General features: G+C 40.5%; 4 protein-coding genes across 4 annotated transcripts; 2 read left to right on the forward strand and 2 right to left on the reverse strand.

The window, feature by feature from the left end:
- Positions 1 to 247: 247 nt before the first annotated feature.
- Positions 248 to 2,077, reverse strand: LOC111454079. Its single transcript, XM_023095379.1, has 5 exons — positions 1,715 to 2,077; positions 1,560 to 1,637; positions 1,373 to 1,472; positions 1,164 to 1,300; positions 248 to 600 (listed from the first exon to the last, which is right to left on the reverse strand). Exons 1-5 carry the CDS (start codon positions 2,054 to 2,056, stop codon positions 370 to 372), a joined length of 888 nt encoding a protein of 295 aa, XP_022951147.1. The 5' UTR covers positions 2,057 to 2,077; the 3' UTR covers positions 248 to 369.
- A 1,260-nt stretch (positions 2,078 to 3,337) lies between these two features.
- On the forward strand, positions 3,338 to 5,146 carry LOC111454076 (allene oxide synthase 1, chloroplastic-like). Its single transcript, XM_023095370.1, has one exon. The coding sequence runs from the start codon at positions 3,423 to 3,425 to the stop codon at positions 4,992 to 4,994; it is 1,572 nt and encodes a 523-aa protein (XP_022951138.1). The 5' UTR covers positions 3,338 to 3,422; the 3' UTR covers positions 4,995 to 5,146.
- Positions 5,147 to 6,281: 1,135 nt separating this feature from the next.
- LOC111454075 (wall-associated receptor kinase-like 14) lies at positions 6,282 to 9,421 on the reverse strand. The gene is made up of 2 exons (XM_023095369.1): positions 8,485 to 9,421; positions 6,282 to 7,600 (listed from the first exon to the last, which is right to left on the reverse strand). Exons 1-2 carry the CDS (start codon positions 9,386 to 9,388, stop codon positions 6,318 to 6,320), a joined length of 2,187 nt encoding a protein of 728 aa, XP_022951137.1. The 5' UTR covers positions 9,389 to 9,421; the 3' UTR covers positions 6,282 to 6,317.
- Positions 9,422 to 14,322: 4,901 nt separating this feature from the next.
- LOC111454023 (protein JINGUBANG-like) lies at positions 14,323 to 15,923 on the forward strand. Its single transcript, XM_023095292.1, has 2 exons — positions 14,323 to 15,107; positions 15,251 to 15,923. The coding sequence occupies exons 1-2, from the start codon at positions 14,388 to 14,390 to the stop codon at positions 15,710 to 15,712; spliced, it is 1,182 nt and encodes a 393-aa protein (XP_022951060.1). The 5' UTR covers positions 14,323 to 14,387; the 3' UTR covers positions 15,713 to 15,923.
- The last annotated feature ends 881 nt before the right edge of the window (positions 15,924 to 16,804 follow it).

The following is a 16,804-nucleotide window of genomic DNA, read 5'->3' on the forward strand; positions in this document are numbered from 1 at the left end:
AATCCATTTAGAAATTCATGATAAATACCTAAAAATATGATGAATTATTATGTAATTAAATGTCTAATTACGATTATATACACATAATAAAAATTATCTATAATTATCGTTATTAATATCATAAATTATTTTCATAAGTAAATATATTTTAGTGAAATTTACAGCATGATTCTACAAGCAATTAATTTTAATTTAATGACGCAAAATATTAATATTGTGTTTTTTTTTTTAAGAGTAATGTAAGAAAAATAAATAAATAAAAATTAATTAGTAATAATAAAAGAATTGGTAATCTTTGTCTTCACAAAAATTATACATATAATGTGGAAGCAAGCGAACGAGGAACAAAGCGCCGTCACTGGTGGCTGTTTACTTGTAACCGCCGCGGCCGCCGCCGCCTATGTTGAGTCTGGAGAGGAAGAAGATAGAGGCGGAGGAAATCAGAATGGCGGCGGCGAAACAGGCGAGATCGGTGGCGGAGCTCAAAGGTATACTCTTGAACTTCTCCAACACACCCACTTGCAGTATCATCATCACCGCGTGTCCGATCTTCGATTTTGCCTCCGACACGGATTCCATTTCCACCCATGTCGGAATGTTCTGAAAAAAACAACACAATCAAAGCTAGAATCATAAACAAAGCTTCAATTCAGACCAAATCGGTCCGTGTCTGCTTTTCTTTTTGTTTCTGTTTGATGATAAAAGTCCCACATTGCTAATTTAGGAAATGATCATGGATTTATAATGAGATAATACTCTCTCTATTGGTTTGAGCCATTTTGAGAAAGCCCAAAACAAAGTCACGAGAGCTTTTGCTCAAAGTGGACAATATCATACCATTGTAGAGAGTTATGTTCATCTAACATGGCATCAGAATCATGCTCGAAACTTAGTCGCGCGCAATAGATTGGTAAATCATCAAATATCGAACAAATGACTCCAAAAGAAAAGAAGTCAACCCTCCTCGAAGGCATAGTAAAAAATGACAAGACTCCAAAGGACTCGAGGCTCGATTAAGGAGAGGCGTACTTTGTTCGAGGGAAGGTGTTGAATGATGAAAGTCCCACAGCGGCTAATTTAGAGAATGAGAGTTTATGCTCAACGTAGACAATATCATATCATTATGGAGAATCGTGTTCATCTAACCGTATCTGTTTTTGTACCTTCATGTAGAACAGACCAAACAAGTTCGACCCAGAGACCCACCGCGGGTTCTTTTCCGTCATCTTCTCCGATCCGACGAACATCGCGAACAATCCGACACCGAAAACAACCAGAGCAGTTCCGACCAAGAACATGTCTGTCGAACAGTTATGTAAACAAATAAATTCATAGAAAGTAAATATCGTTTGAAATTCTGAACAAAACTCACCTAATGATTCAATTAGAAGCTCCACCGCATGACTCTCGTCGGACCTCCGTGAAACGCCATTAAAGTACTGCAGATATGACTCTGCAACAATAAAGCTCCCCTGAAAATTTAAAAACAGAGCATTGAAAAAAGATCCAAGTTTGAATGAGAAACTAAATGAAAACTAGAAGAATTCAGCGGCGTTCACCTCAAGGAAACATAGAATCGAACCCAGTAAAGATCCGGCGACGGCGAATAATGTAAAGAATCGGCAGTCGATTATGATCTAACAAAACCGCAAATTCCGATCAGAAAATCGTAATTTCCGGTAAGGCATTTAATTGGAATTTGATTAATCCAAACCTTTTCGATGAATTTCTGAATCTGTCGCCTCCGAATCTTTGTCTTCACCGCCGTGTTCTTCAATTGAACGAGTAGATTCGCCAGCAAAGAACCCAAATCGAGTTCTCTGGTTTCTGTCTCCACAGTCTCTGGAGCCGCCGCCGCCGCCGCCGCCGCCTTAAGGTTGACTATCTGTCTTCTCTCACCGTCGCCGGAGGTTACTAACCGTTCGCCATTTTTTGAATTTAGCCCTGTTTTGCCCAAGCACCTCACAGTCGCCGCCGTGGATGGCGATGATGAAGAAGAAGAAGACACCACGGTGGCAGAAGGCCGAACCGACCGGAGCAATCGAGTGGCTGCCATTGTTCTTGAATTCTAATTTACGGCCAAAATTTGATGTGTTCTTTTATAGAATCTTAAGGAGAAGGAAGATTCGCAGCATATTTTGGCCGGAATTTGTCCGGACGTGAAGATTCACAATACGATTTCCCTTTTTCTTGGAGAGGTGGGCCACGTTGGATGACGTGGCGTATTTGAAAATTCAACTTTTGTGGGACCGCTTTTGTTTACAGCCGCACACGTGGTGGTCAGAATCTCATTCGGCGACTACCGGGAAATTTCGGAGTTCTTATCCGCCGGAACTTTAAGAATATTTGTTGGCGCCGGAATAACGAATATGCACGTGCCATGAAGGATTCTTCCACGTGCCTGAATGTAGTTATGAAATTCAGAAAAAAGGGCCCATTCAATGAACGGTTGGCCCATGTACGTAGCCCAAAAAGTAGCCTTCATAACGGCCCATTTAATTTATTTTCTAAACTTATTTGTAAATATATATATATATATATATATATATATATATATATATATATATATATATATATATATTTGTAATGTTTTTGTATGGGTGTTCAAAAAAACCTGATAATGGAACGTCAGACCAGATTGAGTTGTAACTTATTTGAATTGAATTTGGTCCATCCCAATAACGCTCCGTTATTAATAGAATTTCTTGTCAGCTCTACTCATAAATATTATAATTAGACTGGATTAGGTAATTATTTAATAAGAATTATTTCGATAAATAAATTTTTAATTTCAATCGTCCTTTACTTTTATAGATCTCTATTATTTTTCTATTACAAAATAATTCTTGATTTATTAATTAACAATTGATACAATTATCTATTGATTACGCATGCATTTTTTACTACATTAATAATAAAATAAATACTTTGTATTATGCATTTTTACTTTTGACTATATTGTTTAAATATTATTTATTATTATTATTAGTATTTTTGTATTTTAACTTTAATTTAGAATTTTGAAAATTGTGAATGGATGACAGATGTACGGAACACCCGTTATTTTCCATTTTCCAATGCTGTTTTTAATTGGTGTTGATATTTAAAAATTATTTAAAATTGAAATTTCGTAAATAAATTTAAAGTTGGAAAGTTAATTATTTGATATGGTAGGTTTATTATTCCATTTAAATTTAATTTTAATTATGTTGACATTAAAAAAAAATTATTTTATTTAGCTTATCTTATAAGAATATTATTATTATCGTGAGAAAAAAAATACATATTCAATAATAATACCGTGTTAAAATTATATTTACATATAAATACAACCCATCGTCCTACTTTATCTCTCACAAAATCCCACTGTCCAATTTCACCATTTTTCGATCAAATTAATGTTTCAGAGAATTTGAGCAAGAATGTCGGTATCCTCCATAACAATCCCTTGTCTTCAACCTCCGTGGCGGTTCCCGTCGCAAAAAGCGCCGGCGAGACGTCGTTCAAAGGTGGGCTCTGTTTCTCTACCCAAAATCTATGCCGTGGATCAGTCGTCGTCTCCGTCCGTTCAAACGCCGCAGCGGACGACGAAGCTTCCGTTGAGGAAGATTCCCGGCGACCATGGTCCGCCGGTGCTCGGAGCGTTGAAGGACCGGCAAGACTATTTCTACAATCAGGGGAGAGACGAGTATTTGAAATCTCGAATGCAACGGTATGAATCCACTGTTTTCAGAACCAATATGCCGCCGGGTCCGTTCATCAGCTCCGATCCTCGAGTTGTCGTTTTGCTCGACGGCAAAAGTTTCCCTGTTTTGTTCGACAATTCCAAGGTTGAGAAGAAGGATCTCTTCACCGGAACTTACATGCCTTCAACGGAACTCACCGGCGGCTACCGGGTTCTGTCTTATATTGATCCATCGGAGCCGAGTCACCAGAAGCTTAAGCAACTGTTGTTCTTTCTCCTCAAGCACCGCCAGGATAAAATCCTGCCGGAATTTCATTCTGTTTTTTCAGAGCTTTTCGATACTCTGGAGAAGGATTTGGCCGCCACCGGTAGAGCAAAGTACAATGATCCCGGTGAACAGGCGGCGTTTAATTTCTTGACTCGATCTCTCTACGGTGTTAATCCGGCGAATACCAAATTGGGCCAAGACGCTCCGAAATTGATTGGGAAATGGGTTCTGTTCCAGCTTGGCCCTGTTTTAAATCTCGGCCTCCCCAAGTTCGCCGAGGAGCTCCTCCTCCACACAGTCCGGCTACCACCGGCGCTGGTTAAAGCCGATTACCAGCGGCTTTACGACTTCTTTTACCAGTCGTCGGCGGCGGTGTTTGAAGAAGCAGAGAAATTGGGGATTTCGAAGGAAGAAGCTTGCCATAACTTGCTCTTCGCGACATGCTTCAATTCATTCGGAGGAATAAAGATTTTCTTCCCCAGTATGCTCAAATGGCTTGGCCGCGCCGGAGCAACTCTACACGGCCGACTCGCGGAGGAGATTCGCACCGCCGTAAAAGCCCACGGCGGGGAAATCACAATGGCGGCTATGGAACAGATGCCGTTGATGAAATCAGTGGTGTACGAAACGCTCAGAATCGAGCCGCCGGTGCCAGTTCAGTACGGTCGGGCGAAGCAGGATCTTGTGATAGAAAGCCACGACGCGGCGTTTGAGATCAAAGAAGGGGAAATGATTTGTGGGTATCAGCCATTTGCGACCAGAGATCCGAAAATCTTCGACAGAGCCGACGAATTCGTGCCCGATCGGTTCATCGGCGACGGCGAAAAGTTACTGCAGCACGTGCTCTGGTCAAACGGTCCGGAGACTCAATCGCCGTCGGTTAAGGACAAGCAGTGCGCCGGAAAGGACTTTATCGTTTTTATCGCTCGCCTTCTCGTCGTCGAACTCTTCCTCCGTTATGATACCTTCGACGTTGAAGCTGCCGTCTTATCGTTGGGCGCCGCCGTCACGGTAACTTCCCTGAAGAAAGCAAGCTTTTGAAGGGTAAATGAAAATAACCGTCAGGTAAGTTCGGGTTCTTCTCGTGGGGTAAAAAAAATGTGTATAACAGCTAAGTAATGGGCTTAGAAAGAAAAATAGTTGTGGTCCCCACCAGATCTCAATGTTTTATTATGAAATTTTATCTTTATTTTTATTTGCTAATTAAATATTAAAATGTGTCATTTAATTTTAATTTTTAAAAAAGAATATCACATATTTAAATAATTTAAATTAATTTTTCTTACCATTTATATTTATATTTAATCCATGCATGAATATATGGAATGTTTGTTACTTGAATATTTATAAAAATAATAATAATAATAATAATAATAATGACCATATATGAAAATGTGTATTTTTATAATTAAATCAATGTATGAAATATATTGATTTAGTCATTTAAAAATACCTGTGTAAATATAATGAATTTAAGGAATAATAAATTTGAAAATTAATGTATTTTATTATGAACCGAACATGTGTTTGTGTTTGAGACAATTATTTTCTCGTGAATTAAATGCTCTGTTTATCTATTAATTATTTTCTCAAAAGCTGGAATTTATTTATGTTTGACCATTATTAATGACGTCATAGGTACGTAAATACCAAACAACTATTATAAAAATTCATAAATATTTATATATATATATATATATATATATATATATATATATTTATATCCTTAAGTCTCATATTTGATTATTAAACTTTAATTATTTTATTTACAGTAGAATATTATTTACAATATGAAAAATTTAAAATTATTAGTGTAAACATAAACGGTATAGAATAAAGTTTCTAAACGTTACTTAGTAGAAAGGGAAGTGATCGAGCGATGAGAACTAAGAGGTGAGCTTGGAGCTCACTGGTCTAGTTCCATGGCACCGAAAATGTATCTGGGCTCAAGTGATTCACCGAAGCGACGAGACCTTAAAAGCAGTCATCCTTTGAAGAAGGCGTAATAGCTCACTGGTCTAGCTCCATGGCACCGAAAATGTATCGGGGCTCAAGTGATTCACTGAAGCAACGAGACCTTAATAGCAGTCATCATTTGAAGCGTAATAGCTCACTCGTCTAGCTCCATGGCACCGAAAATGTATCGGGTCTCAAGTAATTCACTGAAGCGACGATACGTTGAAAGCAACTTTTTCAAGTGTTAATAGCCGGAAGTTCTATTAATGAGGTGAGGTAAGGTTTTTGGTGACAATGCCTGGAGATATTAGAAGTGAGAATGCTTATATGAATAACAAGAAATCCGTTAAAAAAACACATCACGGAATCAAATTAGTTGAATCAATAAACTGTTTTTTTTTTTTCTTATTATAAAATGACGTGATTTAACAAACTATTTGACGACGGCGAGCTCTGTTCACTCTGCCATGAATCTTCAACAGAGGCTCGAGAAAAGTAATCTCCGCCTCCATGGCTCGATTTCGAGCTCTCACTCTCAACTACTAACCCCATTTCCTTACACTTCAAACCGCCTTCTTCCCACCGGCTCCGCCGTATCTCATCCAGCTCCGCCGCGACCTCCACCATCGACGGCCTCATATCCCTATGAAACGCTAAGCATCTAAACGCCACCTCCCCCACTTTTTCCACCGAAGAAATCCTCCATTCATCTTTATCTATCTCAATCAACGGATCCACAATCTCCCTCAGCCGCCCATTCCCAATTCTATCGGCGGCAAGAGCTGCCAAATTGACCTCGTTTTTCGGGCGGCAGAAATCCACCACTTTCATGGCGGTGATCAATTCTACCAGAACGACGCCGAAGCTGTACACGTCGCTCTTGTCGGAGAGATGAAAATCCTGATGGTACTGCGGATCGAGATACCCCGGCGTCCCCTGCGGCGCCGTCGAGATGTGGGAAATTTCCGCCATCCCCAATCTTGAAAGCCCAAAATCCGCCACTTTTGATTTGAGATTATGATCGAGTAGAATATTGCTGGATTTGATGTCTCGGTGGAAGATCGGTGGGTTAATTGCAGAGTGGAGATGGGCAATTGCGTCGGCGGTTTCGACGGCGATGTCTAAACGGACGGGCCAGGGGAGACCGGCGCCTCTCTGTTTTTGTAAATGTTGTGATAGAGTGCCGTTGGGCATGAATTCATAGACGAGGATTTGGTCGCCGGATTCCATGGAGCAGCCGAGGAGGCGGACGAGGTTCGGGTGGCTGACGGAGGAGATGAGACTGATTTCGTTAAGGACTTGTTGGATGGTATCAGGGTCTTGATTTTTGAGGCGTTTGATAGCTACCCATTTATCGTTGCGTAATTTTCCGGCGTAGACAGTGGCGTAGGCGCCGGTTCCGAGGCGGTGGTCGTCGGAGAAGTTTTGGGTGGCTTTTTGAATCTCTTTGTAGGTGTAGATATGGATGGGGGATTTTCCGGCGGTGGCTTCTGAGAGGCGACGTTTGGTGATTTTGTGGATGTGTGTGGATTTCAGATTGGAATGACGGCGGATGAAGTAGCAGAATGAAATTACAGTAACCAGTACGGTGGCTCCGCCGATCAGGGTTCCGATGAGGATGGCGGTTCTTGTGGCTGATGTTGAGGTTCTGCATTCGCCGATGATGTAGTTGGTGGTGTAGCAATTAGAAGCTGTTTGGGGAGAGATTAATAAGATTGTAAGTACCAAAAAAAAAAAAAAAATATATATATATATATATATATATAATAGCATATGGTTTAATGATTAATTTAACGATATGAGTTGGCAGTGGGCTTGGGCTTGGGCTGTTACAAATTGTATCAAAACCAGACACTAGAGAAGTGTGTCAACTAGGACGTTGGATTTTAAAGGGGGAGTGGATTGTAAGATACCACGTTGGTTGAATATGAGAATGAAACACTACTCAGTGTTGAAACCTCTCCCTACGAGATGCATTTTAACACCTTGAGAGGAAGCCTATAAGTAAAAGTCCAAAGTCCAAAGTTCAAAGAGAACAATATCTACTGGCGGTGGGCTTGGGCTCTTATAAAGAATGAAGCTCGTGTAGGAAAAGATTGAGTTTGTTAAAGATTTTGAACCGTACCCACAGTTGTGAGGTAGGAGGGAAAGTCTAAAAAAGACAATATCTATGAGTAACCTGCTTGGACTCTTGCCAAAAAAAAAAAAATTATTTTATTATTATAACAATAATTTAATAATTCATTTGCTTATCTTTTGTTAATTTTTTTTCAAAATATTAATTTTCTTAATGACAAATTCTTCATAATATAAAATTATTAAAAATAAAATCGGTGGATTAATTATTAAAAAAACACCACCAATTCTCCGGCAACTAAATAATTATAATTAAGAATATAAACATGGATTAGTTAATATTAATAAAGTCAACCAAATTAACCCCAAATTTCATCATGATGCCACCCAACCTTTTTGACTTCAAAATCATCACGCGCAATCAAACAAAATTTAAATTAAAAAATGACAATTACTTTAATAATTTCACACCCAAAAAAAAAAAAAAAAAAAAACTAACCTTTCCGGCAGCCGGTGCCGGCCAAATATCCGTCGCCGACAAGCTCATCCCGGCATCGGCACCGATGAGACAGCTCCCCATTACTCGGGGACCGAAGCTCCGTGCAGTTAGCATCTACATGACAAGAACCACGGCAGCTCCCCGGAAGCCACCAGCCGAGCTCCAACGTTTGAATTTCCAGAGAGATTCCAGCGGAGGCGTTGCTGTTGAGCGCCTCCGCTGAAATCGATGACAGAAGGTAGTCGCAGTTGGTGGCGGTGAGGTTTTTGAAATCCAAGAAACCGGCGGAGGCGGTGGCGGTGGTGGTGGCGGTGGCGTTCTGGGTGTAGCAGCTAATACTAGTGCGATTAACAGAGCAATTGGGAGGGGATTCGAATTTGGTCTGAACCATCGTCGTCGGTAAGAAACAAGTGGCAATCGGAGAAGAACAGTTTTGTAAAAGAATGGCGTTGTTTACTGTCGGCGCGTAGTGATGGCTAAAGAATTGGCGGATTGTGTGGAGGCGGCGGTTGCATTTGGCTTTGGTTACGAGTTTGATATGATCGGAGTTAATGGATTCAACTGGGAATTCTCCGATCATGGCAGCGCCGTCGCGGCTGCAGTTCAGCCGGATTGCGCAGTCGGCGGAGAAGCCAAATGGGTAAGGGAAATCGTGGGGGAGGTGGCCGGAAATGCAGGATTTTGAACATTTTGCCTCTGTTTTGGCCGTCAAAATCAGAACCAAAAGGAAAATTGGGAAATTCAAGAACTGGGTTTTGGAGATCATAGATGGAAGAGTTGAAAAGGGCGAGAAAATTTTGGTGTTTGGCTGAGATTTTCCGGGAAAGTGATGAATTTTCCCGGCATCTGAGAAAGTGTGGAGCTGAAGCAAGTGGAACGGAAAACAGGGAATGATTCTTAACATTTGTCTGGCTTATCCTAATTGTGTATGTTTTTTTTTAATTAATTTAATGGGAGGTTTGACAATTACGCTTTTAAAGTCAACAACTAAGCGATTCACCTACTATTATTCTTTGTCGAGGTCTTTTAGTGTTGAGTTCAGATACATTTCGTACCATCGAGCTGAACAAGAACATTTTAAATAGTAAAAATGATTCGTTTTGTTTACCATACTTTTGTGGAACAGTGAAAAATTAGCGTTTTACATAAGTGCAAAAGGCACTTACAGAGGAGCTAAGCAGCAAGACGAGATAGGGCTTTATAACATTGGTCGTTAAATGGGCTTTATGAGAATATCCGTTTTTGCCACCTTGGGTTTTTTCCAACTTCTCCCTACCAATAATTATATACTGTGAGCCGTTGTTATTACTCTCTTACTCGCATATATAATGTCTCGATCAAAATCTCTCTTTCGAAAATCTCTCTGCCCTCGTTTTCTAAAACATTCTTCTTCAACCGAGGCTAGAGGCTCGAGCATACGTCGCTTAACCGTAGGCGACGTAAGAACGAATTGACTTAGCTCACTTGTTGTTGGAAAATGAGTTGGAAAATGAGTGTCGCGCAATCGCGTCTTAAATGTAAAACCTTTTTATCTTCCTAACTTTTTCATCTTACCAAAAATTTTCCGCAAATTCAGGTGGAGCCATGGGTAGTTATGTAATTAACCAGTTTTGCTTTGAATTGGGCTTGGCCCATTTAGATTCTCTATTTTGGACCATTGGTCCAACTTGGGCCCACGGTTTTTATTATTTCGTTAAATTACTATTTTAATTAATTTGTTTGATAAATATTACATGGCAAAAAAAAAAAAAAAAAAAAAGGTCTAGAGTGAAGTGAAGGGTTCATCCACCCATTTTCTCTGACGAGCCTCGCCGGTTTTGTCGCCGAACGGCGAACTGAACAGAGCTCCGACCACTGCCCGGAACTTGTTAACACGCTTCCGCTGCCGGATCCGCCGCAGCACCACCGCCTTCTCTAGTACTTGGGTGGAATGTGAAGACTTCAACCGAATATGCCTCGTCACATCTGGGCTCGCCGCCGCGTCTGCCACCGTCTTCTCCTTTTCTTGATCTCCGACAGGATAAGACTGAGGTGATATAGCCGCCATTGTTTTTGCGAGCAGAAAAAATCAGAATGGAAGTGAGATAGAGGCGGTTTAGGACAACCGGACAAGTGGGTTATTTAAAGGGGGCGGTGGCATTGGGAAGCGCGCGGTGGAATCCGACGGCGGTGCAGAAGCAGGAGGGGTCCAGGGTTTGTGGCCGGCCGGTGATCAGAGATTATATTGTAAATTATATGGAATTATGAGATGCTTGCCGTCCAAGTTGAATTTTTGTCAGTGTTGTGTGGGAATTTGGCCCCCTTTTTATTTTTATATTATTAGCACACGACCATCTCAGCATTTACTTGCATCCCTCCCAACATAGTCTCGTTATTTATTTTTTATCTTTAAGAGTGAAAACGGGTCCTAAATAGTCTACGCATTTATGGTTATGCGTGTACATGATCCGGGTACGGTGGGTTGGAAATTTTTTTTTATGGGTTAGAGAATTTTTTTGATCCAACCCAAAAGACCCAAAAGTTCGAGTGGGTTGGATTGGCAATCCAACCCAACCCACATGGTCAAAATTTGGGTGGGTTGGAGAATTTTTTTTACCCAACCCATATGGTCATAATTATTCGGTTTCAATCTTAGATAAATAGATTAGAAGTTCACAAACAACTCAATTGACATCGAATTCAGGCATGAGTGTCCCTGAACCAACCTCAGTACCACTCTGACAACCCACTATACGAAAAGATTGTTAATATATTTTATATATTTTTATTTGGCGAATCAATCCGAAGGTTTTGCCCATGAACCCAAAATCGAACTGATTCAGTTCGGGTTCAAAAAAATGAACTCAACCTTATCCGAAATGTTAATCCAACCCAACTCAACTCTTATAGTTCGGGTGAGTTGGTTTGGGTTGTCTGGTTGAATATACACCCGTACTTATGATATTTTTTGTGCTAAAAAATCTAAAATTTCGCCAAGTGGGGGGACCACAAATGCTGCAACTGCAAAATTCGACGGGTTTCCTCTCGTACGACGGCAATGACTTGCGGAAGATGGGCGGAAAGCGCCACAACGACATGTCGTTTTCTATTCCCTTACGTGGCGGTTCCACAATCCCTTCGAGCGTTTGACTTTTAGTGTGTATGACAGGTGTCGCTCTTTGATTGAAGGTGACCCAAGGAACCTTCGTGGTTGTTGGTGGATTGTAAAGCTGTGTTGGCAGATTGGTGGGTTTTATTGATTGCATCCCACTTCGGGTAACCAACTCAGCTCCCCTTTCCACTTACTTTCTACACTCCTTTTTATAATATTCTTATTTTAAAATTTTCAATAAACGTCATAAATAAAATTGAATAACAATTATTCCATGAAAGGGGCATTTCCGTAAATATACTGATAATATATTTTTAAAAAAGTGGATTCAAAATCTTAATTAAAAAATATGATCGGCAGATATTGTCCTGTTTGTCATTTCCCTTCTATACACTTCGTCTTATGATTTTAAAATGAGTCCACTAGGTTTAGGTTTACACACAGGAATGTTTCATTCTTCTCTTCAACTGATGTGGGATCACTGCTAGAAGATATTGTCTTTTTTAGACTTTCCCTTCCAAGCTTCCTCTCGAGATCTCCATCTGACGTGGGATTACCGCTATTAGCAAATATTGTCCTTTTTGAACTTTTCCTTTTGGGATTTCTCTCAGGATTTTAAAACGTGTCCACTAGGAAGCAATTTCGATATCCTTATAAGGAATGTTTTGTTCGCATCTACTAGGAAGAAGTTTTCACATTCTTATAAGCAATGTTTCGTTCCCCTCTCCAACCGAGGTGGGATCTCACAATCCACCCCTCTTAGGGGCCTAGTATCTTCGATGTGCACACTGTTCGATATCTATCTCTAATACCATTTAATAGCTCAAACCCACCTCTAGGAGATATTATCCTTCTTGGACTTTCCGTTCTGGGATTTCTCTCAAGGTTTTAAAACACATCCGCTAGGAAGAGGTTTCCACACCCTGATAAGAAATGTTTCGTTCACGTCCAATAGTAAGAAGTTTCCACACACTTATAAACAATATTTCGTTCCCCTCTCCAACGAATGTGGGATATCACAATCCACCCCCTTGGGGACTCAACGTCCTCATAGGTACACCACCTAGTGTCTGGCTCTAATACCATTTGTAACCGTTCATGCTCACCACTAGGAGATATTGTCCTCTTTGGGCTTTCCCTTCCAAACTTTCCCTTAAAACACATGCACCAAGGAGAGGTTTGCACACTCTTATAAGCAACACTGCATTTTTTTCTCCAATCGACATGTGATTTTACATAAAACGACAATATATAACCACTATACCCTTTTAATCAAAGTTGAACAAATTATTAAATCGTCACACTCTAAACCATAAACAGTAAAATAAGTAGATCATTATAACCGTCGGTACATTTCTAACCGTTATCACTCAACCAATATCGATAGCTAGTAGTAGCACGATTTCGATTGGTAACCTAAGACAAAGTTACAAAACCCTTCTTGATTTGAGATATGATATGAGGTGTGCAATGATGGAGGGGATTGAAAACAAAATAGAAAGGAATCTTGAATGTAAATAAAGAAAGTAAAGCTTTTTAAAGGCTTTGGATTATAAAGGAAAAATGGGTTGCTTTTAGTTTCTTCTTTAGTTGCCAAAGTGACACCTAAATTTCCACCAAAAAACAAGAGAGAGGAAGAGAATGAATGTGGTTTGGAGGGTTTGGAGACATTCGTAAGGTAATTGTGAGTGCCTTGAGAAGTAAGGCAATGTGGTTGGGACGTTATTGGCTCATTAGGATTCCTTCGCCACCCCTAACGTCATCCCTACTCACCACTTGTCTTGTCCCGAGCTCTCAATCTAATCCGAGATTTGGGCGTGTTCGAAAAATTCAATGACTCGAACAAAGTACACTATAGAGCCTCCCCTGAGGCCCATGGAGCCCTCGAACAACCTCCCCTTAATCGAGGCTCGACTCCTTCTCTGGAGTCCTCGAACAAAGTACACCCTTTGTTCGAAACTTGAGTCACTTTTGACTACACCTTCGAGGCTCACAACTTATTTGTTCGACTTGAGCATTCTATTGACACGACTAAGTCAAGTGCATGGCTCAGATGCCATGTTGGGAATCACAATATCATACCATTGTCGAGAGTTGTGATTCCTAACAGAGTTGAGTTCAAATAAATATAAAAATACATTTAAACAGTGTATATTGTCTCAATAATACTCAAATTTCAAAAGTTCCAATAATACCCTTAAACTAAAAAAAATAAAAAATATAAACCTTAAACTTTCAAAATTGTTCGATAAATATCCTTGGATATAATCTATGAGGTATTAATAAACGGGTTTCATTCATATATTGATGGTAAAAATATTTTAAACATTTTTTTACAACAGTAAATAGTGTTAATGTTATTTTTAAAATTCATAGATATTTTTTAAATAGAGTTATTATCGGTAAATCCGACCTCTTCCATATGTTATTATCATAATACTAAGCTCATTATAACTAATAGCCATCATAAAAATAAAAATAATATGAATCATGTGAGGTAAAAATTAATTTACCAATTAAAGTCAACGATTTCTAATTTCTATATATAATCATTGATAATCAAGATAATTATTAACAAATTTTTTCACATTTTCTCCAATTATTTCAAAAAATATTCTTAATTTCTTGTCTCTCTCACACGTGTCCCCATCTTCCACCTCAGATTTTGTTCTTCCATTATATATCTATATATATATATATATATATATATATATATATATATGTATGTATGTATGTATATGTCCCTTCTTGCATGCAATCTCTCAATCCATTGGTTTGATTTTTCGTAATTTTATTCTTAATTTCAGTTTCTATGAAATTTGGCAATTTGTTAACCGACGACGACGGCGATTTTCCGACGCCGAGCAGTTCCAATGCCGCCGATAGTTGGCCGACCAGCGATGCGTCGCCGTGGAATCAAACTTATCCCTTCATGAAATCTCCCTGTTTTCCTCAACTTCAAAACGGCGTCGTTCACCGGAATACTTCTCTGATTGGGTCCCTTGTTCGTGAGGAAGGCCACGTGTACTCCCTGGCCACCGCCGGCGAGCTGCTCTACACCGGCTCCGACAGCAAAAACATCCGGGTCTGGAAAAACCTCAAGGAATTTACTGGGTTTAAATCCAGCAGTGGATTGGTTAAGGCAATTATAATTTCCGGCGAAAAAATCTTCACCGGTCACCAAGACGGAAAAATTCGTGTCTGGACCGACAGTCACCGGCGGGCTGGGACTTTGCCGGCGATGAGAGATGTATTGAGAAGCTTGATTAACCCGCAAAACTACGTCGTTTTGGGACGGAACCGGAGCCCGAGCCGGCTTTGGTTTAAGCATGTTGATGCGGTTTCGAGCTTGAGCTTGGGTGAAGATGGCGCGATATTGTACTCTTGTTCTTGGGATCGAACCATGAAAGTTTGGAGAATTTCGGATTCGAAGTGTCTTGAATCGATTATTGTCCATGACGATGCTGTAAACGCCGTGGTTGCAGCTCGGGACGGCTTGGTTATTACCGGCTCGGCAGATGGCTCGGCTAAGGTTTGAAAATTAAGACTTTTGAGTTAATTTAGGAAATGATGATGAATTTATAAATTATGAATATTATCTCTAATTATGAAAATGAGTGATTTCAACTCTCGTTAATAACAATATTTAATTATAAATATTTTTTTTGGAAATAGGTATGGCGGAGGAATCATGAAGCAGGGAACGATACAACAAAGCACACACTCGAACAAACGCTGCTGAAGCAAGACAGTGCGGTGACGGCGGTGGCCGTCAACGCCGCCGGTACGGTGGTGTACTGTGGATCCTCCGATGGGATGGTCAACTTCTGGGAGAGAGAAAAGCGGTTGACTTATGGCGGGATGCTCAAGGGTCATAATCTGGCAGTTCTCTGCCTTGCTACGGCGGGGAACTGCATAGTACTCAGCGGCTCTGCCGATAATAACATATGTGTGTGGCGGAGGGATGGGCTTTTTCACACGTGTGTGACGGTGCTGACGGGTCATACTGGACCTGTGAAATGCTTGGCTGTGGAGGAAGATTTCCGCCCGTCTAAACGTGGCGGTCGGTGGTGGATTGCGTACAGCGGCAGCCTTGATAGATCGGTGAAGGTGTGGGGTGTTCCCGACGGCTTCTGATCGGAATTTGTCACGGTGGTTGCTGTTCAATATGGAGGAAATGAGAGGTGCCACGTGGCAGAAATGAGTCATTATGTGGCTGATTATCTGACACGTGGAATGAAAGTGACAAATTTATCATACAAAATAGTTCGAAAGCATTATATGTAGTTTCAATTACACAATTAAACTTGGATTATATTTCTTAAATACACACTAAATTACTGATTTACCCCTTGCTTCAATCATGGTTGTGTGAGAATGACGTACGAGCTTGAGACCCGAAAATTTATTACAAACGTTAACATGGGTATGGGATACAATTACAAAACAAAGTACAAAAGACTCAAACACAAAGAGGAACTGATGCTTTGGAACGACTCCCTCTGCGATTGCGCAACTCTAGAACGCTCCTCCGCCTTGATCGACAGCCTGGGAATACTTAAAGGGCTCTAAGTGAAGGGCTCTTGTTGTTCACCGACTTGGGTAGCTAGCTTAGCTTACACAGCGGTAACTGATATTCGATGTTGAGGCGCTACCTCAAAAAACTCCCTTTATTAGATGGGGACAACATGGTGAGTGCTAGCTTGCTCGTCATCCATGAGAGGTTAGTTGGAGAATCCGTTCCATAGACCATGTAGTGGGTGAAGGTTGGGGGGAGCGACCCCTGTACGTGCGAGCTCTGCTGAATACTTGCATGATCAATGCCACAAATCCCATGTAGAGTAATTCAAGCGAACTATCAAGTCAAACGTCCCTAACCAGCCTGAATCCTAGCTTAACAGTACTATACCAAAGTCGAAAGGAAAGTGGAATCTGTACAGACACTGTATCAATTGCTATCGGCATAGGTGGCTACCTTTGTCTATTACGTTGTCGTGGTGGTCTTCTAGGTCCGTAGGGTGATTTGGCAGCCTTGACATGGATTCACATATGAAGGTTTCTTGATTTTTTTCGTTATGACACGTGACATACTCAAGGCAGGTCGCGGTTCACAAGTCAATTGGTGTTATGGGTCGGATCATTCAGAAGCGGTAGAATCCTTTACTTAGTATCCGACATGTGTCCCACAACATTTTCACCACGTGTTATCTTCTCGGCCAGCCGTGCAAC

This window comes from Cucurbita moschata, unplaced genomic scaffold (genome assembly GCF_002738365.1).
Source record: "Cucurbita moschata cultivar Rifu unplaced genomic scaffold, Cmos_1.0 Cmo_Scf00016, whole genome shotgun sequence".
Classification (NCBI taxonomy): Eukaryota; Viridiplantae; Streptophyta; class Magnoliopsida; order Cucurbitales; family Cucurbitaceae; genus Cucurbita; species Cucurbita moschata.

Bases quoted from the DNA above. Each gene is read 5' to 3' on its own strand.
- LOC111454023 (XM_023095292.1), top strand. From the start codon at position 14,388: ATGAAATTTGGCAATTTGTTAACCGACGACGACGGCGATTTTCCGACG. The intron at 15,108-15,250 runs GTTTGAAAATTA...TTTTGGAAATAG, and splicing joins CGGCAGATGGCTCGGCTAAG to GTATGGCGGAGGAATCATGA.
- LOC111454079 (XM_023095379.1), bottom strand. From the start codon at position 2,056: ATGGCAGCCACTCGATTGCTCCGGTCGGTTCGGCCTTCTGCCACCGTG. The intron at 1,301-1,372 runs GTGAGTTTTGTT...ACTGTTCGACAG, and splicing joins GCTTCTAATTGAATCATTAG to ACATGTTCTTGGTCGGAACT. The intron at 601-1,163 runs GTACAAAAACAG...TGTTTTTTTCAG, and splicing joins TTGGTCTGTTCTACATGAAG to AACATTCCGACATGGGTGGA.
- LOC111454076 (XM_023095370.1), top strand. From the start codon at position 3,423: ATGTCGGTATCCTCCATAACAATCCCTTGTCTTCAACCTCCGTGGCGG.
- LOC111454075 (XM_023095369.1), bottom strand. From the start codon at position 9,388: ATGTTAAGAATCATTCCCTGTTTTCCGTTCCACTTGCTTCAGCTCCAC. The intron at 7,601-8,484 runs GTTAGTTTTTTT...CTCCCCAAACAG, and splicing joins CGGCACCGGCTGCCGGAAAG to CTTCTAATTGCTACACCACC.